This window comes from Chelonoidis abingdonii, chromosome 2, assembly GCF_003597395.2.
Source record: "Chelonoidis abingdonii isolate Lonesome George chromosome 2, CheloAbing_2.0, whole genome shotgun sequence".
Lineage (NCBI taxonomy): Eukaryota > Metazoa > Chordata > Testudines > Testudinidae > Chelonoidis > Chelonoidis abingdonii.
In genome coordinates, this window is record NC_133770.1 from 161,229,280 (window position 1) to 161,255,532 (window position 26,253).

General features: G+C 54.4%; 1 protein-coding gene across 1 annotated transcript in view; it reads right to left on the reverse strand.

Moving 5' to 3' along the window:
• Positions 1 to 482: 482 nt before the first annotated feature.
• The window catches only part of C2H8orf58 (chromosome 2 C8orf58 homolog), a 26,031-nt gene continuing 260 nt past the window's right edge, over positions 483 to 26,253 (reverse strand). Inside the window, exons 2-8 of the mRNA XM_075062006.1 lie at positions 24,016 to 24,165; positions 10,705 to 11,390; positions 6,247 to 6,411; positions 5,502 to 5,691; positions 3,827 to 3,939; positions 2,991 to 3,109; positions 483 to 1,609 (exon numbers count right to left, since the gene is read on the reverse strand). Of these exons, the coding sequence (XP_074918107.1) occupies positions 1,507 to 1,609; positions 2,991 to 3,109; positions 3,827 to 3,939; positions 5,502 to 5,691; positions 6,247 to 6,411; positions 10,705 to 11,390; positions 24,016 to 24,165 (1,526 nt within the window). The 3' untranslated portion in view covers positions 483 to 1,506. The remainder of the gene's footprint in view (positions 1,610 to 2,990; positions 3,110 to 3,826; positions 3,940 to 5,501; positions 5,692 to 6,246; positions 6,412 to 10,704; positions 11,391 to 24,015; positions 24,166 to 26,253) is intronic.

A 26,253-nucleotide genomic window follows, 5' to 3' on the forward strand; every position in this document is an offset into this window, starting at 1 on the left:
GCATTTTTCATCACCTCTGAAGAGATTCTTGATGAATGTCCTCCATGCACCCTGGATCTTTAGCTCACCTCCTTTAGTTACCTTTCCACTATGCGTGTTACTCCCTACATGCTACACCGCTGATTTGTCCCCAGTGCCACTCCCACACAGACTCCTCTGCGGCCAGAGAGTATGGCTAGGTCACAAAGCCTTCATGAGGCTGACACTGGGTGACCAACTCATCCCTTGCCCTAGCAGAGTGGCTGGCTCAGCCGCACATGGCACTTCATGCTGCACTGGTCTCTTAGGCCAAGCTGTTATCTCCCCAATATTGACAGGCCAGAGCGTGAGAGTGAGGATCCTGGGACTCCTGCATGGTAGACTGATACCAACAAGCTGCCAGGACAGTGCACATACTCATGAGTCCTATCACGCAGAAAGGCCCTGCATGCACAGACTCCCCACTGGCCAACCTACTGCCCAGTAGCATGGGGGCATGAGAAGGATGCCCCCACCTCTCGCTTTACAAATCAGGATGCAAAACTCAGTGGTAGTTTATTTTTTTAAGTGTCTAAGAATCCATCAGACTCCATAAGCACCTCTCTCCATGAGGCCATATAAATACATTGCATACAAATACACTGGTGAATTTACAAAATGACCAGGTGCTAGTAGTGGTGGGCTAAGCAGTCAGATGAATTAGTTCACATTCGACAATGCCGGGGATTTCTCACTGCTGTGCAGAGACCCCCAGAGCTGGAACCCCAGCCTAGGCAGGGGTCTGAACAGAAGAGGAGCGTGGATGGATATCACCTCAGGAGGAAGGGAGACTTCCAGTGGCACACAGATCAGCCCCACAGTTCAGTTAAGGTTCACAGGAGAGCAGCCCAGTGGTCAATGCTCCTTGTTACTCACTATTGAGACCCTGATACCAAGACCAGCCTTGGAGCTGCCTGCAGTCACAGGAGGATGACGGTGGTGGGAGAGAGTCACCTAGCAGTGAGAGCGCCTCCTAGCTTCTGCAGCTGCACACTGCATGCAAGGAAGTAGCAAGATTTCAGAACCAGCCAGCTGAAGACAGACATACCCGGGGGAGATGCTGGGCAAGGGTGTGTGTGTATGTGTGGGGCGGGGGGCATGGAAACAGACACCAGAGCCCGCTAAACCAGGGTCCTTGAGGACCTGCCTCAATGGAGGAACGAGCCTCCTACACATGCCCACCGCGAGAGGTTAGTAGGGAAAGCATGCATGTCTAAAGCAGGCTTGATCCACAGCTGCTTGGCTTCAATATCATAGCTCCACAGGAACAGACGACAGAGCAATGCCCTTTTTCCACAGAAGGGCCAGAAATCCCATCAACCTCACCAAAGCAGGTGAGACTGGGCAATCCAAACCAACGTCAAGGGGGCAGTGGGATGAAGGGGACCCTTCGTGGAGCGTGTGTACTGCTCCCCTGCTCACGGCAGGGAAGACTCAGCAGCTTTAAATCCTTCATGTCTCCAAGAGGCTCCCGCAGCCTCGAGGCACTCAGCGCACAAAGAGGGTTTTCGAGCGGTGTTTCTTCACCCCCAGTGCTGGCAGGAAGCTCCTCCTGGGGTGGGAGCCTTGTTTCTCCAGTGAAGCCTCCAGACTGCAAGGGAAGAGCAGGGGGTGGAAAACGTCAGGGTGGGGACACCATATACCAGTGTGGGGCAACGTGCTCCCCTATCAAAGCCCAGACCAGCCAGCAAATTACACCCACAGTCCTTTGGATCCCAGCCATCCATTGCCACCCTATAATAAGCCGGAAGAGGCACGGGGCAGGGAGAAACAGCTGTCCCCTTCAGTTCTCCCTCAGCCACTCCTTTCAGTCCCCATTGCAGAGAGAGAGCTGCATTGCCCTACCCAGGGCAGATGGTTTGGGAGGCACTTCTCCAACTGCACCACTAGGGGCAGTGGGTTCAGCTTCTTTTCTCCCCTTGACTCACACCCAGGCTCCCTGTACCATGAACAGCTCATGCCTTGCTCCTTCTGGCACGCTGCTGCTCCCAGGGTCCCGGTTGCTGGCACCTGCCCAGTACACGGTTTCATCCTTAGGCAGCTGGAGGGAGAGGCAGCATATACAAGCCTCTCAGGAGGGGGCGCTCCTGGGGGGAAATAGCTGGCTGCGGGGGAATGGCACATGGGGCCTCCCATCCCTAGGTCCTCGGGTGGTGGTGACCAAGGAGAGATCTTCCCACCTGCTGATGGCTTGGTGGCCTGGGTGAAACAAGTTCTAGGGACCAACTGCCCACAAGAAGGATGTTGGTAAATTGGAGAGGGTGCAAAGAAGAGCCAAGAACCACTAAAGGATGAGAAAGTCTGCTTTCTAGTGTCAGACTCGGGGAGCGCCATGTATTTAGCTTAATACAGAGCAGGTGAAGTATCAGAGTCTAAGTATCAACAGGGGGAACAAATATTTAATACTCTTGCCATCGAGCAGAGGAAGGTCTAACACAATTCAATGACTGGAGGTTGTAGCTAGACAAATTCCTACTGGAAATCAGGGGTAAGTTTTTAACCTCAAGGGTAATTAACCATTGGAAAAACTAACCAAGGGCCGCGGTGGATTCTCCAGCACTGACACTTCTCCAATCAAGATTCAATTTTTTATTTATTTTATTTATTTTTTTTAAGAGAGATCTGCTCTAGGGATTATTCTGGAGACCTTCTCTGCCCTGCGCTAGGCAGGCCGGAGGTCAGACTGGTATCAGAATGGTCCCTTCTGGCCTTGGAATCTGTGCATCACAGATAGGACAACCTGGTACCCTTGTTGGCCTCCTCAGCAGAGAGGCCATAGATCAAATGGGCCATGGAGACTGACTCCCCTCTTGGGGTCCGTCCGGCACGGCTGGGCGTCACAGGGAGCCTGCTCTGCCTCTCCCCCATCTGTACCCAAGCTGGGGTGAAGGTCTGCAGGGCTTTCCCAGCAGTCTATTCACAAAGAGCTGCCTTCTCTTCCCTGCTCAGTCTCTAGGCTAGGGCAGCCTTACCTACAGTGTCTGCTGTCGACAGCAGACTCCCTGAACAGAGATGGCTCGCTGGCCCGGATGGATTTCCTGGTGATCCTGTTGATCAGCACTTTGACTTTCCCCCAGTGCGAGCAGTTATTCTGAGAGGAAGAGTGACAGCAGCGGTGAAGGAAGGCAGGAGTGAGGGCAGCGGCTTCTCCTGCCACGTAGGAGCAAGCCAGAGCCCTAGCACCCGAACACCCAACCCCCGTTCTTAGGGATAACTCTCCCTCAGGAGACACGGACAAGGCAGAAAGAAGCGCTTTCCCTCTGGGAGGTGCAGAGGAACCCCAAACCCCTCCCCGGGTAGAGTGGTGGGGAAGGGATAAACAAGAGTCTCAGCTGCTGGCTGTCAGGAAGCATTTCCAAAAAGCCACTTCCCCTGCAACTGCTGGAAATGGAGAGGGTGGGGATCAGGCTGGGCAGGCATTGCACAGCGCTACTCTCACTTGCAGAGCTGCTTAGCAAGCGGCACCAGGAGAGACAGAATATAAAAATGGCCACACTGGGTCAGACCAAAGGTCCATCTAGCCCAGTATCCTGTCTTCCGACAGTGGCCAATGCCAGGAGCCCCAGATGGAATGAACAGAACAGCTCATCATCAAGCGATCCATCCTGTCGCCCATTCCCAGCTTCTGGCAATAAGAGTTAGACACACTGGGTAAGTGCCAGCCCACCACAGGTAAGGAAAGGCACCAGAACTAGATGCACATACAGGGTTGTCACAGCATCAGGATGATTCACATGGAATTCGTAGGGGATCCTTGTTTTCTCCCTCCCCTCCCCTACACCCCTGCTCTGCAGGGAATGAAACTTACCCTGGGTCTCATGTTTGGCGGTAGGGTATGGGCTCCCCAGTCTGGCTGATCCAGCAGGGTGGGTGAGCTGACGCAGTGCATTGCTGTCTTCCTGGAGCAGACTGGCTCGTTCTCTGCAGGGAAGAGACAGCATCAGCACCCATTATCTGCTGAGTTAAAGCGACCAGCCCAGACGCAGCCCCCGGGAGAAGACCCAGGCCATCTAGCACTAGGGCCAGCACCACATGGGCAGAGTCGGGTCAGTACTCCCTGCTTTAATGGTTTCAGAGTTGTATACCCACCTGGGAAAAGCCTCAGCCATCATTCACCAAGCTTAATTTTAGAGCCCAGACCTTTTTAATGCCAGAGACCCTGTGCTTGGCATTTACCGGGGTGGGGGTGGGAGATAGACTTCCTGGTCTGGGATCTCACTCTTCCCAGGCCAGCGGGGGCAGCACACCCAGCCCCAACGGGGCATGTGGCAGTGCTCTACAAGGAGAAAGTGGCCAGTGGGGAAGCTGCTGCCAGATTGGAAGGGAGGGGGGCATATTCACGGGAGAGTGGAGAAATCCTTAGCAGCAGCCCTGTCCCCCTCCCCAAGGAATGAGCCACCCCAGCGAGGACATTCAATTTGCACAGCATGGGTCTATCATAAGCATCTTTCACAAATCTGGACCTTAGCGTCCAAATTGTGGGTGCCTAGCATGAACCTCCAAGCTTAATTACCAGCTTGGATCTTATCTCCCTGCCACCAGACAGGAATTACAGCGCCTGCCTCGCTCTGGTCCCCCAAACTTTCCCTGGAGGGACCCCAAGACCCAGAAGCTCTGAGCTTAACCGCAAGGGAAATAACCCATTTCCCTTCCCCTCTCTCCCACCCAGACTTTCCTCTCTGGGCTAACCTGAGAGTACTGATGGCAATCTCTTTACATCACAATACCAAGAAGCATGTCTCCTCTCTTCCAAAGAGACAAACCTTAATACAAGGAAACAGAAATGATTTTCTCTCTCTTCCCCCCTCCCACACAATTCCCTGGGCTGCAGAGCTTCACCCTCCGTAGATCTAACACAAAGAGAATTCCCCTTCCTTCGTTCCTTAGTCTACCAGAGAGAAAAACTCAACAAGATCTTAAAAAGAAAACTTTATATAAAAAAGAAAAAAAAGACATGAACATAATCTCTGTATCAAGTGACCATACAGGGCTATGCTTATAAGAAAATATGAATAAACAGTCTGATTATAAAAGATATCCAATTTGAAACATTCCAGCAAAACACACACATGTAAATACAACCAAAACAACATAAAAGCCTATATTGTTTTTCTACCTGTACTTACAATTTGGAAACAGAAGATTAGAAGATAGAAAGAACCTTCTCATAGCTGAGAGACAGACAAAAGACTCAGACCCCAAAAAATTCCCTCCCTGACTTTGAAAAATCCAGTTTCCTGATTGGTCCTCTGGTCAGGTGTTTGGTTTGGTTCCCTTTGTTAACCCTACAGGTAAAAGAAACATTAACCCTTGGCTATCTATTTATGACAGGGTCTCATTAATTTCAGGGGTGTAGAGAGGGAGGGGTTCTCCCTCTTACACACACCCTCCCAATCCAGCACAAGTCGGGAGCTCCTTGCCGCCAGGACTTGCAGGGGAAGGGATTGGGACTTGGAGCTGCTACTCAAGCTGGGCTCACTCACCTGAGCTCCTGATCAGGTCCTGGAGCACTCCAGTGTCTGAGGCCAAGCACGCCCTGAAGGGGTGGGGCCTCCAAGAGTCCAGAGGCAAATCCTCCTCCTGCATTTCCACCTCCGCCCTGCTCTCAGGCTCTGGCTGGGACAGCCCCAGCTCTTCTGGGGCTCTGCATGGCCTCTCCTCAGAGGGCTCTGCCTGCCAGGCAGAGAGGATGCATGGAGTGCAAAAAGCAGCTGCAGGGATTTGGGGGGTGAGGGGAGACCCCTAGTCATTCCCACTCCCACCCTCATGGCAAAATAAATCCCAAAACCCAGGGAAGACCTACCTTCCCCCTCTTCCTCAAAAGTACACCTCTACCTCGATATAACACTGTCCTCAGGGGCCAAAAAATCGTACTGCGTTATAGGTGAAACTTGCTTTGATCCACCAGAGTGCGCAGCCCCACCCCCCGGAGCGCTGCTATACCGCGTTATATCGGGTAGCGTTATATTGAGGTAGAGGTGTATCTGAGACAGCCCCACCATGGCTGGAGATCTAAGAGGACAGAGGACCCACACACACGCACCCCACCTTCCTCCAAGGGGATCACACAACTGCAAGGTGTGCAGCGCCCCTTTCCGGGGGATACAACTGGACAAGCAGCTGCATCCTCTCTTAAGGAATGGTAAGACCTAGCCACTGCCCTCCCACCCTGGTTCCTAGCCACTCCCATTCCCCTGTGCCCCCCCACCTCCACATGGCCAGCCTTACATTCTCAGCCTGCTGGCCCCACAGCCGGCTCTCCATCGCCTTCTGCTGCTGCTGGAGCTGCAGGTTGGCCTGCTGCAGTTGGGCAACCTTCTCCAGCATCAGGCAGATGTGCTCCAGGTAGCGCAGGCCCTGGCCTGGGAGGGTTAAAGAGAGGTCTCTCTGCACCTGGGGGATGACACAGCACAGAGCGTCAGGCACAGGCAGCGTTGGGGACAGGGCACGACCTGCAGCCCTCAGTCACTCCAGCCAGGGCAACACTTGTTGCTTCCCCCAGTTTGTCAACATCTTTCAAGGGGTCAAGGTGCCCAGAAACAAATGCAGTAACCTGGGGGGCAGGGTGAGGAGAAGTCCATGGAGGGGCTATTCACTAGAGGGGACCCATCCCATAGACAGTGCACTAGAAACACACAGCTGGGGACCATCTGCATGGTGTGGCCAGGACGGGACAGATCAGAATCCTCCCAACCAGGGCTGTGTTCAGACTGCAATGCCCTCTGCATCAGTTCCTGGCTCCCAGACCCCACACTGGCCTCCCCAGGAACAGCACCAATGTGAATAGCTGATGCAGCCACCTCCAGCCTCTCCCACAGTGCTAGCCTCAGGGTCCGTGCCATGAACACGCCACAACACACCCTTGAGGGTGGGTCAGGGCAGAGCGAAGCACTTAGCCGGAGATCTGGATTTGCAGGACTCCCAGGGGAGGGCTGGGGGCACAGTCAGATTTCCTCCTCCCCCACATCCAACCCCTGTAGCCCCCTGACTGCTGGCACTTCCCCAGCCACACACGCTCTGGAGAGGTAGCTAGAGAGATAGCAGCTGTTTAAGGGGTTTAAATCAGATTATGAAACTAGGGCATCCCCAATTATACCTGATGCAGGCTGGCTCCATCCCTCTCCTCACACAGGGAGAGTGGGTTGTTTGTGGGTTTTTTGGAGGGGGCGGGGAAATCGGATCTATGCCAGGGACGATCCAAGAGGAGATAGGGCTCAGGGCTTATTCAGTTCTAAGAGCAAGCAAGGAGCCAAAGGTGCAGAGGCTGAACTCTGCCAGCTCCATCGTTCCGGGACCTACAGAGACACCCCAAGTCCTACACCTCCTCCCACTTCCCAGCACAGAGCAGTGCACAGACGCACTGCACCGGGGAGGGACAGAGCTGTGGACGGACACATTGCAGCAGAGGACAGGTTGCGTTCAGAGGGTGGTTAAACACTTCATTGTGTAATTGGGGTTGGGGCTGAATGGAGTTTATGTTCCCTCAGGTCATTTCCCCCCTTTGCTTACTGGGGAGCTTATGAACTTCCCTCACAGCAGTGCTGTGCCTGCTGCCACATCAGCTGGAAGTACAAGCTCCCTGTTAGACTGATGGGAAGCACAAAGTCCATGGAGCAGCAGTCTCTTCCCCACCCAACAGCTCCTCTCAGCCAGGCAATCCCATCTCAGGTCAATGGATCCAGCATCTGTGTGTCCGCATAGCACCTGTATCCTGCCACTGCCATTGGCCTCTGGCCCTTGGACCAAACCCTGGAATGCAGCCTGCAGCACTGAGCTCCGGTGTCTCCAGGTAACAGGCCAGAGCTCTGGCCAGTGACCAGCCCAGACAGGGAAGCCCAGCAGACTCCCACAGATCCTGTGCTTCTAGTCCGAAGGGCTGTGGGGAGCCGATGGGCCTCTCCATATCTACCCAGCCTTCTTGTGTCCCAACCCCCCTGCCAGACGCCCAGCCCCTGGAAGGCCCCAGACACTGGATAGTCTCAGCAGCTGGGCTGGAAGGGGGTCTCAGGCTGGGCAGGGATTGCACAGCGCTACTCCTGTCTGGGGAACTGCTTTGCAGGGGGCTGGAGAGCTGCCCCCACAGGGCGAAGGGGAGAGGAGCAGGGAGGAGTTCCAGCAGCAGACTGTTCTGTCTGGCAACACAGGATCTCGTCTGCTCGGCCTAGTGGTATCCTGGCCCCCCGAAGCCCAAGGGTGGGGGGGCTCATTGACCCCCATCCCATCTCACTGTTCCCCTGCAGCTGTACAGTACTTCCCCATGGCTCGCAGCAATCACACCAACCCAGCAGGCACTATGGACTGACAGTCAGTTCCACAGCCACAGACCTTGGGCAAGTTCCTTTGGTTCTCTCTGCCTCAGTCTCCTCAACCTGTAGCAGTTACGGGATCTCCCAGGAAGATGGTGAGGGTTATCAATAGCTATAAAGAGCTTCAGATCTTCAGGCCAAGCATCAAAACTTCCTCCCTAGGGCTGCCACCAGCTCCCAGCCCCACTGCCACCCCCACCTAGCCTGTAGGAGCTGCCCCTCACCCTGGCAGTCAGAGCGGGGGATGCAGGGCCAGTGCAACCACTAGGCAAACTGGGCGGCCACCTAGGACCCCTAGTGGTTGAGGGCACCTACAAGCCCGCTCAGGCGAGGAGGTGGAGTGGAGGTGAGCTGGGTTGGGGGTCGCGCGGGGAGGGCGGTCCACAGTAACGGTGAGGAGGCGCATAGGGGAACCCCTCCCCTCCCCAGATCACCTCCACTCTGCCTCCTCCGCTGAGCACACAGCCCAGCTCTAAGTCTCCTTCAATCGGCGCCGCAAGCCTGGGCGGGGAGGAGAATTAGAGCGACACCAGTGTGCTCAGTGGAGGAGGCAGAGCTGAGGTGAGCAGGGGTGGGCTCCCCGGGCGGGGTTAACTTCCATGGGCCCATGCGCCTCCCCAGGCAGGGTTAGCTGCCACGGGGGTGGGGGGGCAGCGGGCTCCTCGGGTTGGGGGCTGGGTTAGCTGCCGTAGGGGGGGAGGCTCTGATGGGAGGCAGAGGGCATGGTTAGCTGCCATGGAGGGGAGCGTGGCACAAGGGGGAAGTTTCACCTAGGGTGCAAAACTTCCTTGCACCAGCCCTGGGGGATGACCCCAACATGCCACTATCCATCAATACACGCAGGGCGAGGGACTACAGCATCCCCAGAGGGCTCTGTACATTGGACAGGCCCCACAGACATCCTGGGACCTCTAAGGGGCAAAGGAGGAGCCAACCACCTGGAGTGAGAGAGAGGAGATGGGATCAGTTGGCCTCTCCCCACACTGCCACTAACCCAGGAGAGCCAAGCACAGATGTAAGACCTAAGAGCTCTACACGTCAGCTCATTAGCAATAGTCCTAATGAGTCATTCCAAGCATACATCAAGCAGGCCACGCTGCATGGACCAGCACATGGCATCGGGACCCTGGAATGAGTGCTCTGGAGAGGGGCAGGTACACCAGCAAAGCAGCTGTGGGGGGACAACGCAGACAGGATCCCAGCAAATTCCTTTTCAATGACCCACAGGCTAGCCCTACATGGGGAACTGGCACTGCCTCCATGCCAAAGAGAACAGAGGTCACATGACCAGAGGGCACTACATCTCAGGATAGGAATCACCAGGATGCTTGGACATAGGAGCCAGGTGAAACCTCATGACTATAGTTGGCCAACACCTTCAGCCAAAATGTGGACATGCAGATTCAGCAACTCCGAGACAGCGCCTTGAATGGGGGGGTGCTGTTTTTTGGGGAGAGAGAGAGGGGGCCGCAGGAATCACAATGGATGGGGAGATGGACAACAAAATTCCAAACAAAAAAGTCAAAATGATTCAACTGAAAATTGTTTGCTGTGTTGTTGTAGCTGCGTGGGTCCCAGGACAGGAGAGAGACAGACAGACAAGGTGGGGGAGGCAGAGGAGCTTGAAGAAGAGCTCTGTGCAGCTCAGAACTTGTCTCTTTCACCAACAGAGGTTGGCCCAATAAAATATATTACCTCCCCGCCTCGTCTCGATTCAAAACGACTTTTTTTCCCTGAAATTTCCTTCCATTTAGTTTCAACAATAAAAAAACCTTGACATCAAAACCAAACCTTTTCTTTGACCCCAAACTAATTTTTTCCCGACTTTTCGTACTGCCAGCAAACTGGAAAGTCAGTTATTGTGCCAGTTCCACTTACAACCAGCCCAGCTTCTGTCCACGCCACTTGAAGCATCCCAGCTTAGTCATCACAGGAGCAGTGACGACACCACAATCTAATTAGAGGCACTTCCACGTGCTTGTGTCATGGGATGGCAATGTGGAGCGTTTCCCTATCTGAAACCACCGCACCCTGCCTGTGGCAAAATGGGCTAGAGGTGGCAGGGTGATAGCCATCCTGTCTTCCCTGCCCCCAATGCAGGGGAGAGCGCACACGTTTCCTCGCAGCAGTGCCTGCGGCCCACATCACCCAGAAAGCTGTGTTTCAGCTGCTGCTGCCTTTACACTATGGCATCAACATGAGGCTGCTGCTCCGTATAGAACCACAACATCTCTTAACCCATTGGCCCCATAGAGGCCACACCTGCTGGAAGTCAGTCCAGTTGCTACAGGTCTGGGGGGGGGTGGGAGAGGGAGTTGTCCCTCTTCTCCACCCAGCCAGCCCCTATTGAACCACAAGGAAGCCTGTTCCTGGCACTCACCTCTACGTCTGCCTCCTCCCCACAGGACTCAGTGCTCTGTTCCTCCAGGCTCCGGTGGCTGGAGAGGGCTTGGCTGTGTCCCTCTGCAGCCCCCTCTTTTCCGCTCAGCCCCTGCAAGCCGTAGGAGGCCAACAGCTCCAGTTCCACCAAGCTCAGGCTCTTCCGGCCAAGCGGCTTGGGAGAGCAGCTGGGCGCATGGAGCTTCTGGGAGCGCTGCAGCACCTGGGCCAGCTTCTTGCTGACCGACAGGTTCCGGAGGTAGGCCCGCTCCCGGAGAGGATCCGGCTCCTCTGGCCCCTCTGCTTCGGGGCAGCCCTCCTCTGGGTCACTGGCAGCAGAGTCTGCAGTGGAGAGCTGGAACCCATCAAGACAGTCCAGAGAGAAGCTGCTCTCCGAGCCCAGCGGGGTGGAGGGTGAGTTCTCATTGCCCGCCATCTCCACCCCGGAGTCCTCTGACTCCGACTTGAGGAGCCGCCCGCTCTTGGGGAAGAGGCCCAGCTGGTGGGGGAGGCCAGGCTCCATTGGCGACCCGGCCGGGCCCCATAGGCCCAGCTCACCGCTCATTCTGCTGCCCCGCTGTGGCTCGGGAGCGGGATCCGTGCTCTCTCCGGAGGCTTCCTGCAGCTTGCGGTAGACGCTGGCCGAGGTTAACACCACACAGCTCTCCCAGAGCTTCCGTGCGCCATCTACGAGGCAAGGGAGATGCACTGTCAGAGAGGCTGGCTCTATCCCTCCTCCAGAGCACTGCAGCCCTGTCTCCTCCTTACCTGTGGCTATTCGAATATGGTACCTGCCCAGCCAGCAAGCCCTCCCCCTGACTCCAGCCTTCTTCCCTGCCTCATGCCTATCCCTTATTGCTCCATGTGAATTCCAAGAACAACGCAGCTCCTGGTGATTCAGGCGGGCGGGGAGTTTCAGGGAGAAAAACGCTCTGCGTGTGGGGTGAGGGAAGGGAGTTCACCATGGAAGTTTGTGCAAAGGGTAAAGAGAAGCACATGCATCTCTGTAGTCCTTGGGACATCAGGGGCCAGCCACTGCAGTCCCCTGCCCCTGCTCCCCTCCTTTTACAAGGTGTGTGTCAATCTAGCCCTCACAGAAAGGATCGTTCTACCCAGAACCAGTCGGCCAGCTGTGTGCAAGCCTCGCCCCCCACGCTGCTAATCCTGACCCGCAGCTTTGCCAGCACCTCAGTCCTGGCCCACAGCTCCCCAGCTATTCCAGGCCAGTGCACTCCCACAGCTCTGCCCTGCTCTTCCTGACCAGCGACTCCCACCTGGCTTTACTGAGAAACCTCATCTCCCAGCTCTGAGCTCCCCATTCCAGTTCTGCTGATGCACCCCGATACCCTGACAGCCCCCCGCTGTCAGTCCATTTCTGGGCCTCCCACACAGCTCTGCCGATGCACTTCTATGCAGCATCTCCTGTCCCAGCCCTCTCCTGAATAACTTTGGGCTGCTGGATAAAGAGAAACACCCCAGGGAGAAAAGGAAGACACCCACCCTCCTGTCCCCTCACTGAATCCTCCACCCCACCCCCAAGCCGTGGCTCAGCTAAGCTGTTTATGGGACAAAAATCCACCTCCACCATCACCCTAGCCCTTCCCATGAACAGCTCAGGCGCAGTCCGAAGCATTAGTATCCTACTGCATCGCCTCAGGGCTACAACAGCCCACCGTTATCCAGAGCCAGCTCCTCTGCGTCCCCTTCGGACTCTCACCACTTGGACCAAGGGTAGAGTCCTCCCTCTCCATCCACCTCCTCCACCCACCGCCCCTCACTCTCAGCTTTAGGGTCTGCTCCTACAAAAAAGTCCACTGTGAAGACGCAAGGCTCCCTCTCCTCCATCCCCCACCCATCCCTGGGGTTTCCAGCCTTCCAGGCAAACCGCAGGTGTAAGGACTCAAGCTGCCCTGATCACACTCCTTTCCCCTGGCCTGGGACCTCACCTCCTCCAAGCCAGAGCACAACCCTCCATGAAGCCCTGAGAGGCGTGTGCATTAGGGGTAGAGGACACAGTAACTGTCTACAGATACGTGGGGGAGATGAGCTGGAGGCACGAGAGTTATCAGGGAATGCTTTCCCAACAGAGCGCCACCTGGCTGCAGGACCCTCTCCGAGAGGGATGGGAGCTGCTGGTGCCTGGGGGTATGGCTACACTCACACTTTACAGCGCTGCAACTTTCGCGCTCAGGGGTGTGAAAACACAGCCCCCTGAGCGCTGGAAGATACAGCGCTGTAAAGCGTCAGTGTAATCAGGGCGACAGCACTGGGAGCGCGGCTCCCAGCACTGCACGCTACACCCGTAGAGGATGTGGTTTACGTGCAGCACTGGGACAGCTCTCTCCCAGCGCTGCCGCTCCTACCATACTCACACTTCAAAGCGCTGCCGTGGCAGCGCTTTGAAATTCTAAGTGTAGCCATACCCTGGGACATTTGTGACTGGAGTGGGCAGCAGGGATGGATCCTGCCTTGCCCCTGGCTGCAGAACACAGAGGTCTGAGCTAGTTTCTGCAAGGGCAGCTCAGAGAGGGTCACTCGCCATTTCCCTGGAAGCTGCATCCATCTCCCTGCACTGTGACCCCAGCCCTCCCGCAGCGACTGGGTTAGTAATTGGGATCCTTTGACTTCAGGTTCTTACACCCAGACTGGTGGATTCATTCTGCATTTTGCAGCCTATTGCCAAGCGTGCATCTGACAGCCCTGCGCGTCCCAAGTCTCCCTGGAAACATCCCCTGGGGCCCGACCCAGATCCCAAGTCCTTTGTGAATCGCATTGCAGAGGTTCTTTGTAAACAGCTCCCTCCTGGCACCAGGCGCAAACCACATTCCTTGGCGCTGAGCGAGCCAAGGCTCCGCTGAAACTGCCACTCTCACCACATCACTCCGTGAGAGGGTCAAGTGTCCCCCAGCCCGGGGAAGGGTGCTGGCTCAAGGGTTGTCAGCAGGTGGTGCTTTCATTTGGACACTACAGCCCTGCTGCACGGAGTGAAAACTTCCCAGCTCAGCACAGCTCTCCCTGCCCCACTCTTCCCGCTGTCAGCAGGCACCAGGGTTTAAGAGCCCTGTTTCTACACTTCCCTTGCCACTAGCACACACAAGTCAAGCTCCCCATCGCTATTAGGGATACTGACTAGGGCAGGGGTGGATAAACTTTTTGGCCTGAGGGCCGCATCGGGTTTCGGAAATTGTATAGAGGGCCGGTTAGGGGAGGCTGTACCTCCCGAGACAGCCAGGCATGGCCAAGTCCCCCAACCCCTATCACCCCTCGATTCTCGGCCCCTCATGGCCCCCCAGGGACCCCTGCCCCATCCACCCCCACACACTCCCTGTCCCCTGACCCTTCCCAGAACCCCTACCCCTGACTGCCCCCACCGCCCTATCCAACCCCCCCTCATTCCTGACTGCCCCCCTGGAACCCCTGCCCCATCCAACCACCCCTTCTCCCTGTCCCCTGAAACCCCTGACCCTGACTGTCCCCCACCGCCCCATCCAACCCCACCTCCTTCTTGACTGCCCCCCTGGGATCCTTGCTCCTATTCAATCCCCCTGTTCCCTGCCGTTTGACTGCCCCAACCCCTATCCGCACCCCTACCCCTTGACCACCACCCCAAACTCCCCTGCCCTCTATCCACCCCACCCCTCTGCTTCCCATCCTCTTACCGCACTGCCTGGAGCACAGGTGGCTGGCGGCACTAGAGCTGCGCTGCCCAGAGCACCAGTACAGGCAGCAGCACCACCCGCTGGGAGCCAGCCACGCCACCACACAGCTCAGAGCACCGGGTCAGGCCGGACTCTGCAGCTGCGCTGCCCCAGGAGCTTGCAGCCCCACTGCCCAGAGCATTGCGCTGGCGGCGGAGCAAACTGAGGCTGCGGGCCAGGGGGAATGGCAGGGGAGGGGCCGGGGTGAGCCTCCTAGGGCAGGAGCTCAGGGGCCGGGCAGGAGGGTCCCACAGGCCTTATGTAGCTCGAGGGCCGTAGCTTACCCACCTCTGGACTAGGGACAACATATCCCAGCCTGATCAGGGAAGCCAGAGGGAACAGACCTGCTAGCAACACAGAGCCCAGCACTATCCTGTGGAGGCCAGGTGGAAAGCACGATCCACTGCAGCGTCAACGGGTTCCATGAGGCGGCAAATCCTGTCCTCCCTGCCTGCGAGGGTAAGTCAGCCCAACGCAGGCCTCTCAGGAAGGGAGAGATGCCCTCCCATAAGACCGACCCAGACACTAAGGTGCCCCAATCTGGGCTCTGCCAGTGACTCGTTCCCTCTCCAGCAGGGATGGAAAAGGGGCTTTCCATTGGCCGACACAGCCCATGCCCCACACTGGGGTCAGCGCAGCCAGCTCCTCAGGTGGGGGCCTGACCCACAGTCTCCAGTCACTGCCCAGAGAATACAAGTCACCCACTTTCTGCTGGGAGACAAGATGCCGTTTCCCACGCAACACACAGCTTAAAGCCACAAGGCCAGGTCTCTGCTAGGGGAGACAACGGCTTGGGATCGGCCTCTCTGCCACTGCCACATGCACCTTCAGAGCCCGGGCCTTCCCTCATCCCCAGAGACTGGGCCTGCCCCAGAGCCCGGGCCTGCCCCAGAGCCCGGGCCTGCCCCAGAGCCCCCCAACAGGGAATGTTTCTAGAAACCAACACCATCCCTTCCCCCCCTCTCTGGCATCCTGGGAACATTAGAGGCCAAAGACACTTATCTGTGCAGCTGGGCTGGGTTCAGTTCCCCTGATGGATGGATGCTGCATTGCCTGGGGAGGGCCCAGCAGTGAGATAGCTGGGTCAACTGCTTATCTACATGAGACACAGGCAGGAATGCATCTGCCATCACCTCGCAATAATTGCACGCAACGTAACCAGCAAGACTCACTTGGAATTGCAGTCTCACATCTCCTCCCATCACAGGTGCCCAAAACCCACAGTGTGAAAGTGTCAGGAAGTGGGGGGAGGGGCCCAGAGCGCAGATCCTCCAAGACAAGATAGACAAGCTTTCATTCCCATGCTGCCAGACAGGTGGATCTAGGCTTTGAGCCACTGGCAGTTGCACATGCCCCCAGGTGCTACATGGGAGGAAGCCGTCCAGATGGTCTAGCTATCTGTTAAGAAGCCTTTCCACCCGCTGACCCCACCCATGGCCCAATATGATGGTTTAGGGGTCAAGAGTGGCTTTGGGACAACCAATCAGCAACATGGATTTCAGATTTTATTATGTTATTAAAACTAACGTTAAAAAATGATATAGTACACAGGTTAAGAAAAGAGTGTCTGTACATCTGGGTGTAGTGCTTAGATTACCCACCAATACAAAGTTTGTTTTTAAAGTCGTAAGATACATATAGTGCGTAATCAGCAATAACCCAAACGTAGGTGAATACATTTAAGAATATGGTTTAGATATTAGCAGCCAAGAGTTCGGGTACATCACTCATGAAAAGTTATATAGACGGTTGTGGAAAGCAAATATAGCAATGAGTGAAGATTGTCCCTCAGCCATTGAGAATTTAGGGTAGGTTGTCCATTTAGAAAATACAATCCATGAGGAAAGTATTTCAGTTACTTTCCTGACTGTGCATCTACTAGGACACCAGTTTATTTCACACACCTCTCCTTGTTTTAGCAAAAAGAGCTCTCCCAATTCCCTTATTTCAGCTCCTTCCTTAAGCAAAAGTATTACTCTTGAGATTACCACGAACTAAGAACAAATCTTAAATCTGGACCGAGGAGGCGGAAAGACAACCACACAGACACCAACATTTCAAATGTGAGCATCTACAAAGCTAGGTAATTAGATCAACAGTTAGGACCCTGAGTAAATGGCTAGATCAGGGGTAAGCAACCTATGGCACTTGTGCTGAAGGAGGCATGTAAGCTGATTTTCAGTGGCACTCACACTGCCCAGCTCCTGGCCACCGGTCTGAGGGGCTCTGCATTTTAATTTAATTTTAAATGAAGCTTCTTAAACATTTTAAAAGCCTTATCTACTTTACATACAACAATAGTTGAGTTATATATTATAGACTTACACAAAGAGGCCTTCTAAAAACGTTAATGTATTACTGGCACACAAAACCTTAAATTAGAGTGAATAAATGAAGACTTGGCACAACACTTCTGAAAGGTTTCTGACTCCTGAGCTAGATCTTCCAGAACTGACAAGTGTCCTGCTCCCACTTCAGACAGAGCTGCAGGTGCTCAGCACATCTGAAAAGTGGGTTAGATCACTCAGGGCTTGTCTACACATGAAAACTAAACTGGACTAAGGTAGGGTGTGAATTTAAAGCAGATTAACGATTCCGGATTAGTTTCACATATGGACAGATTTATGCTGAATTAGCTTAACTCCGGATATACTGGAAGTGGAAGACGCCCCATGTAGACAAGCCCTAAACATTGATTTAGATATCTAGCTTTTTTGACACCTATATCTGAAACATAGGAGCTGGCTGTGGTCAAGCGCATGTCATGGTATGGGTCGGGCATGGCATTGTGCTGAGCCTAGTGTGGGGCCCAGGCTGTGGCAGCCAATGGAAACCACTTTTGGAGAGAGAACAAGTCACCGGCAGAGCCCAGATTTGAGGATTTTGTCTGGCAGAGTTGGTCTTATGGGAGGGCATCTCTCCTTTCCTGAGAGCCCTGCATTGGGCTGATTTAATCCTCACAGGCAGAGAGGACAGGATTTGTGTCTAGAGACCAAGATGTAGGGCCACACCTGGACACACAGACTATCCAACACAACCACATAATTTCTTGTTTGCACCCCACCATAGGACAGCTTCTCAGCTAGTTCTTTATGTAGTTAATCATACACAAACAATGCTACTACAATAGTTTGCTTTGAAGACGTATGGTTCAGTGCCAGAGCTATGTCTGAACAGTCAATAATTGCCTCACAAGGTGTTGTGAGTCAGCTGAGCTAAGATAGAGATACTAGACAGGTTAAGTAACTTGCCCAAGGTCATGCACCAGCTCATGAATTCCTGGACTCTGGTTTCATGCTCGATCCACTAGACCACACCGCATTTGCCTCACATTCCAGGAAGTATCCTGACCAAAACAGAAGTGGCACAAGACCAAGATTTCATTTATACCATACACTGCAGATTATCAAGAGCCTATTAGTTTTTGAGCAAGATAAGACAGATACCTAAACAGCACATGCAATCAAAAGGCAAATGCATGTAGGCCTGGCAAGCAGATTAATGCCCAGTCAGACAGGCAGCAGTTAAATCTGCAGCATTCCTCATTTCCTTTAAACAACAACTTTGCAATTAATGGCCAAAAAACCCCACCTTGCAGGGACATTTTTATACGAATTCCAGTAATTCCCAAATATTTCCATCAGCCCGCAGGACTGTTAGCTCCACCCCCAGTTTCAAGGTAGGGTGGAATGTACACACACAAGGGTAGTTTTACAAGGAAAGACTGGAGGGAACAAATTATAACAGATACACGAGGCCTCTTGCCACCCTCTCTCTCTCTCACACACACACGTGTGTATTTAATGCTCATGCTAGCGCAGCCCTGCTAATTTCCTTATTCCCAGGACAGGCCCAGCACCAGTAACTGATGCATAAGCTTCCTCCCTGCCCTCTCCACATGTCCATGCTGCCAACATACCTCAGTGCTGACCAAGAGGGAGCTCAGCCTGCCTGCATGGCCTGCTCAGTTCTTTGCCTTGGTCTGCTGCTAACACCTGTGGCTACTTGTAGCTGAACTGGGGCTTTCAGTTACTATGGATCTGAGTTGGATTTGATCCTATAAACCAGAGCTGAAAGCCTCCTTGTTCTGTCATCAGTTCCAAACCTGCTAGCCTTCTCCAGTATGTAGCTGAGCCAGCTGTCCATGGCATACCTCCACTTGGACATAGGTGTGGCATGTACACAGCCCCCATGCAGGGAGCTCAGAGACTCACTGCTGGCTTCTCACTATGAATGGTTTCCAGCTCCCTCTCTCCTGCATTCTAGCTCCTTTCCCTGCATGGCTGTGTCTTTCCTACTCCTCTGAGGAGTCCCCTTTTCCATGTTGAAAGAGGAAATACGGTTCAAAATAATCCAGGGGAAATAGGGCAGGGCTGAACTCAGAGCTAAGCTCAGAAGGGAGATTGACTCACACCCCCACCCTGCATGTCAAACAGCGAGTCACTGGCAGAGCCAGGAACAGAATCCAGGAAACCCCTGCTGGACCCCCCACACCCAAAGCACTGAGCCCCACTGGAATCGTTCTGGGACTCTGAACTACAGAGTAGCACAAGTGTTATTGCTCCTCACGGGACTGTATTGTGATCTCGGCTGGAGGGCGGCAATCCTGGTGGGACAGACAAAGCCACAGATGAGCTGGTCTGAGTCTCCACTGCTCAGCCAGGTCCACACCAACACACCGCTAAACTGGTTAAGAAAACCGGTTTCACCAGCAAGTTGGATAGTGGCTGCACTACAGAGACATGGCCTTGTTTGACATGAGGTGTCAAGAACAGCACTAGAAAAAGCAGTTACCCTCTCTGCTCCAGAGGTCCCTAGCTACACTCCTTGCCTGGATGGATGGATGGCGGGGTCCCAAACATGTTTCTGTGTAACATGGGGTTCTGGTGTGGAAAAGGTTGAGAACAACTGAACTACAGTGGAAGTACGAGTGTGCCTAGCTCAATGGAAACACATCTGCTCTGGGCTAAACTACTGATAGGAGCCATGGCCAGGGATGACTCTGGAGACCTGTACCCCAAGAAGGAGTGAGCCCCAGAAGGAAGCACAATTTGTGTGCTGTGAATACACCCCTTCCCCCTCCTCCAAAGGAACTCCAGCAGAAAGTGCTGGCACCTACTGGCCTTCCATAAGCCCCTTCCCCAGTGCAGAGGAACACCAGCCCAGGAGCCCCCTGTGCGGGGGAGGTCAGAACTGAGGGAGGGGCAAGCCCATTCCGGACCAAGTTAGCTTCGCCCCTTCCCTCAAAGAGAGGGAGCTGCAATGTGGAGCACTGCGCCTTGGGGCAGTTTGTTTGCCTGGGCTGGATCGCATAGAGCCCAAACGGCAAACAAATCCGAAGCCGACTGACCCCTATTCCGGTGCACGGAGCAGGGAGTGCCCTAGGGTACCTGCAGGCCCCACAAAGAGCAGGAAGCTCCCCAGAAATATACACCCATCAAGGCACCCAGAGCAGAAACCTTCCCTAAGGCGCCCAGAAACAAGGGGCTGGCGTGGGGGTGAGGGGGCCAAGGGAAAGTCTGGGAAACAGGAGCCCGCGCAGGGAGCCCCGCACCTCGCGGACCAGACTCGCTCCCTACTAACAGGGCGCACTGGGCGTAGGCACAAGGGGGCACTGAGACGCCCTGCGAGGCGCGGGGAAGAAGAGAGCGCCCCGTGGAGAGGAGAAGCTCTGCGGGGGGAGAACTGGGGCCGCTCTCGGCTGCGGGCAGAGGAGTCTCAGCGCCTGTCCGCGGGGGCAGGAACCCCGGAGCCAGCTGCGCACTGAAGAGCGCTGGAAAGCCCTGGGGCGCAAAGGGAGCGGAGAGAGCCCAGGGCGTCCCCAGCCCTTCCGCGGCTACCACCCCCGCGGGGCTCACCTCGGCTCCAGGGCTGCTCCACTGCGAAGACCCGCCGCCTCCTCAGCATCTCCCTGCAGCGCCGAGCAGACGCCGGCTCCTGCCCCGTGTGCGTGCGCCAGGCTCCGGGCGCTCGCTCTGCCCGGCCCCCCTCGGCTGGCTCCTGGCCGCGTTCTGCAGGGAGGGGTCTGCTGGGCTGGGACACTGCCGGAGGCCGGCTCCCCTCACCGGAGGGGCGGAGAGAAGGGGGTGTGAATGGACCGGGGGGGGGGCGTGTTGAGGAGAAAAATCTTTGTTCACGCCCTAGGATTTAGGCTCGAGGGGGAAGAGTCCTGCCCAGCCAGCCCTCGCTGTGCTACAACTGTCCCTTTTGTTGGCTTGTGAACGGGAAAATAAATCACTCATCATAAAGCTGTCGAAACCGCCGGTGCCGCAGCCCCTCTCCGGAATCGGCCGAGGGAGCTAAGCTCTCATGGACACGGACAGGGGGTGATTTGCATAAAGCCCCGCTCAGGGGTGAAGATATTACAGCCACATGAGCCCAGATCCTCAAAGGCACCTAACTAACCGGTGGAATTGCTGCCTTCCCCCAAAGCATGGGGTACAAGCCCCTGTATGATGCCCAATCCCCAACCTGAAGAGGCAACAGTCTGATCTAAAGGCCTACTCCTTAGATGGTGCCCTTTGCACCTATATGACCGATTTATCAGATATGGAAACTGAGGCACAGAGAGGGGAAGCAAATTGCTAAAGAGCAATTCAGTGGCAGAGTTAGGGGGAGAAGAACCCAGTTCACACTAACCGCATGCTCAACAGAGGGCAGGGGCTGGAGTAACACGGATGGGGCATGGAAAAACAGACTATTACACCTGTAAAAGGAAGAAAATCCCCTTCAGAACTGAGGGCACCTGCTATTATTGAGAGAGACAGGAAGTCAGACCTGCCCACAGCTGCCCTCATACAGATAAATAGGGATTGGGAACCCAAATCCTCTTGATTAGATTTACCACCTTCATCCAGCACTTAAGAGGCCTAATCCTCCAGCTAAAACCAATGCATTTGTAAGGAGAAATTAATTGCATGCATACACACCTGGAGTAGCCCCTCCTATGTCCTAACCAAAGCCTGGGTATTTCGCTGCAGGGCTACTGCTCAGAAAATATCTGCATATCAAGCCATAGTGAACTGCACTCTCCTGTTCCCCTCAACCTGCCACCTGCCTGGTTGCTTCTCACTACACAGGCCCCTGTCATTAAATGACCCACCCACACAAAATTATTGGAAGGTTTCTGTCATCCCCTGAAAAGTTTGGCTCACAGAGGTTCTCAGTCTCTCTCTAAGAACAGGGAAAGCAGCCAGCCTGGTTCCTACTAATCCACTCCCTAGAGGAGATTAACACTGCAGGGCATTCAATCTCTGTCCTGCCAACAGTTGTGCCTGGTTAGGGGCAGTTAGCATGCAGTGCTAGCCCCCAGTCCCAGCGAGGGGCACAGGGAAGAAGTGAATGTGCCACTGTAGTGACAAAGGAGATCAGCTAACACAAAATGAACAGGGAAGAGGCACATATCATAGAGTCAAACAAGGGACTCTTGGATACTGCAACCAGTTGACGCCACATGGACAGATGAGGACGGGAACGGTCCCCGCAGTTACAGAGAACACCCTGCCCCCCATCACCCAGCTTCCCCCTCCTCTGCTGAAGGCTGGGCATCTCGTCCAGAGCAAGGAAGTGGCAGCATTGCAGGGCTCTGGACAAGTTGGTTCTGGAGGAAACTGCAACCTAGTGCCCTGCAGCCAGCACATGCCAGGGTCTCTCTCTCACTGCAGAAGGGGCAGGCAGTGATGGGGGTATTTGCCAGTCATGCAGCCAGGCTCACAGTTCCAGGGAGGAATTGATATCCCCCACAGGCCGCAGAACTAAGGAGGACTAGTAACTAGTGCACTGAGGATCGTCACCCTCCCCCGATGGCACCAGGTGTCAGGGCAGGCCAAGCAGAATTGCATAGTATGGGGCACAAGCACATACAGGCATGGTTCGGAGGGGAGGTGACTGGCTGGATGGCACTCAGCCAGCCCAGGCAATGCACTGGAAGCAGGTGGGGGGTACAGCTTATGGGGCAGGGGCCTGTGCTGGGTGGAGATATGGGATTACTAGGGTGTTTAGTTCCTGCTAGGCAGCAGTTTAGACTGTGCCCTGAACAAGGAAGGAGCTCCAGTCTGAACGAGCAGCTAGAGCAGGGAACTCCACTTGGCATGTGCCCAGGGCTTGTTGCTATTTCAGAGCTGGAGCTCGCTCGGAGCCATCAAGGAATAATGAAACAGAACACTGAGGCCTGGTCTACACTATGCGTTTATACCAAATTTAGCAGCGTTAAACTAATTTTACGCTGTACCCATCCACACAACGAAGCCCTTTATATTGATATAAAGAGCTCTTAAAACCAGTTTCTGTACTCCTCCCTGACGAGGGGAGTAGCACTGAAATTGGTATTGCCATGTCAGATTAGGGTTAGTGTGGCCGCAACTCGATGGTATTGGTCTCCGGGAGCTATCCCAGAGTGCACCATTGTGACCGCTCTGGAAAGCCATCTGAACTCGGATGCACTGCCCAGGTAGACAGGAAAAGCCCCGCAAACTTTTGAATTTCATTTCCTGTTTGGCCAGCGTAGAGAGCTCACAAGCACAGGTGACCATGCAGAGCTCATCAGCACAGGTAACAATGCAGTCTCCTGAGAATCAAAAAAGAGCTCCAGCATGGACTGCATGGGAGGTACTGGATCTGATCGCTATATGGGGAGAGGATTCCATGCTAATCATGCACAGAATCGTGTTCAAAGACGAAATGAAAGAAACATTTGAAAAATGTTCCAAGGCCATTGAGGAGAGGGCCACAGGGGACTCAGCTACATGCTAGTGTAGAAAGTTAGGGAGACTCAGAAGCCCCAGAAGCACAAGAAGCAAATGGGAAGGTCCAGGCAGCGGCCTAAAACATGCCGCTTTCTTGCTGAGCTGCTGCAATTCTTGGGGGGTCACCACCACTTACTTCACCCCTGTCGTGGAGTTCCCGAGGTAGGGTGTAATGAGCAGAGAATCCTGTGGGCCACCTTATACGGACTAAGCATTTTGGAGAATTGACTGGCTTTCGTTGCGTTGAATCCACTTCGTCAATGATGCTGTCGAGTGGGTTACACGTATTGGCAGGCCGTGTATTGCGCATGGCTTGGGATTCTGTGGCAGAGTAAAGATGACGGCGGCAGAGGAGAGACGGCTTGCAGAGAGCAACAAACACTCGTTTTCCCAACAGCCAGGAGCTGTTCTCTCACCGTGCGGATTACCCGTCCACCCCTTCTCAAGCAACTATTCCAGACAATGTAAGCCATGGAAGTTGACCTTTGTGGAGTGTACCTTGTATAATTAAGACATGGTTTAAAAGCAAGTGTTTTTTAATGATAACTTTGCCCTAAGGACTTGCGGACACAATCGACGGTCAGTACAGGTTACTGTAATAGTCTGTAACATAGTCTGGGATGGAGCGGAAATTGCTCCCAGGGACGACTCCGGGAAGCTCCTTTGAAGGTATCCAAAAGCTTTGCATAAGGTTTTGGCAGCGCGTGCTTTTTCGTTCTCTCATGGTAGGGACACTTGACCATGCCATGCAGCTAGCAAGTAATCTGGTATCATAATGACAAAGCCCTAGCTCGAGTATATGAGGGCCGACTCTACTCAGTTTCCACCGCCCCAAGCACAGCGGCTCCGTGGGGGCGCTCTGCCGCTCGCCGTCCACCGCTCGCAGTGGGACCTCCCGCAGCCCTGTGGAGGTCAGCCAGTCCCGCTCACGGTGACTCCGCAGGCGTGCCTGTAGATGATCCACCGGAGCCGCGGGATGGCGGACCTTTTCGAGGACGTCTGGGGGAGGATCCACCGGAGCTGCGGGAATGGGTAGCCTCCACAGAGACGCTGTGCGAGAGGTCACCAGAGTGCTTGCCAGCCCCTCAGCACCGGCAGAGCGCCCCCGTTGGCTGCCGCCCCAAGCACGCGCTTGGCACGTGGGTCTGGAGCCGGCCTGTGTGTATGGTCCCGGTGATTGCTGGCATTCAAACACGATCCGTTCTTTATCTTGCTGTGTTTCTCAGTGAGAGTGATATTGTTCATGGTTACTTGGTTGAATTCGGATTTTAGTAAGGGCAGAGATGGCATTCACTGGCTGTTTGCCTGTGGCTAAAGAAATCCTTCCTGCAGGTTAGGCGGGTAGAGGGGGGTAGCCGGGTAGGGGGCGTGATTGGCTGCTGAGCTTTTCGCATTTGGCTCAGAGATTTTCCTGCTCAGCGGCAAGTTGGGGGAGTTGGGGAAAGGAGGCAGTGTTTAGCAGTGATCTTCTTATTAGTACTAGCATGGATGGGTTTCTGGTGCTGCACTTACAAGACGAAGCATCTCAAACCGGCTTGCTTTGCTAGTTGGGAAAAGGAGGGCGCTGGTATTGAACTCATGGAACCGACGACAAGACACATTCGGTGTATACTCATGCCAGCATGACCAAAGCGCGAAAACACGATCTCCTGATAACACGCTTGCGCATCCTGTAGTAGACGTACAGCCGGCAGGCATATCCGAGATATTAAGATGCAATGGACTTGTAGTGAAACAATGTGCATGTAGGTGCATTGTAGTTTGTTCCATGAAAAGAGTTAGACCATTGTCTTCTAAAGTATATTTTTTAAATACTCTCTCCCTTTTCCTCCCATGCAGCTGCAAATTTTTCAGCCTCACACTCTTCCCGGGCTATTCAGATAAGGTGGGCGGAACAAAAAAAAAGACGTGAGATGAAATAGTTCCGGGAATTTGGAAGTGGACCCGCAATGAAGGGTCATAAGAATGAGTGGAGACTGGTAGCAAGTCAGGAGATGCCAGTGACTGGCGACAGGCATCCAGGGCTCAGACGCTGAGAGGCGGAGGGGTGCTTGGAATGAGATGGGTGGCTGCAGAGCGTTCAGTAGAGTCTGATGTGGTGGCGGGATGCACTCTAGGGTTGTGAAGTGATTCACTATGCTGCTGGGCATTTAGTGGGCTTAGGATGGCAGGTCACAGAGTGCCCTGAGCCCTGGTGTATACCTCCCTCACTAGTGTTCGTTGGCCTGGTACACTGGCTCTTTGCAGCGCTGTGACTGTGCGTCGGGTGTGTTTTTTCGTCTCCCGCTGGCACGCGGCATCCAGCGCTGCAGCTATCCACAGGGAGGCTCCAGTACCTGCATGCGTGGAGAGACTCTCTCCGCGTGGCCCTGCCAATTCGCATTCAAGACTGCAGGGAGCGTCCGTAGAGCTCTTTGACTCTATCGTAGTATGCAAGCCTTAGCCTCTCGGCGACGCGTAAAAGCTCATGGGGCTCTGTTTCGACGCGCAGTCACCCAGATGGACAGCATTCAAAAGCTCTTATTTAAATTTTAGTGGGTCTTTCTTCTCTATTTACCTCTAAACCCCAACCCGCTATCTTGTAAGTTTCTCCTTCTTTTCATATTAAGTAATTAAGCAATACTGAATTTTAAGAGAGAGCCTTTATTCACTCTAAGACAGCAGCCCTGTGTCCCCAGGGTGTTGGGGACGGAACCTAGGGTTAGGAGAAGTCGCACTAGTAGAAATTGAGAGGGGATATTTTGGGGGCCCTTAGTTTTACAAGGGCCTGGGAAATGCGAAGGGCGGCCCACAACTGTCCCTGTACCCTGGCCAGTGATAATGGTTTTCTGGTCTCTATGCCCCTTCTGTGTGGTATTCTAACGCCCTGGTGTCTGGCTGCGTGTGTCACGCCGCCAGGTGATTTGCCTAGCCTCCCCCCCGCCATAAAGGTCCCCCTTACTCTCACGAGCTATTTGCTTGTGTGTGTGCCAACAAGGGGACACTGGTTTGCTGGCGGTGAGCGAGTCCAGTTTATGTCCCAGCGCTGATTTACGGCCACTTGCATTTTACACAGTCCTGCACTTGTCCGCGTGTAGTTGACGGACTCCCTGACCACTGTCCAGGCTG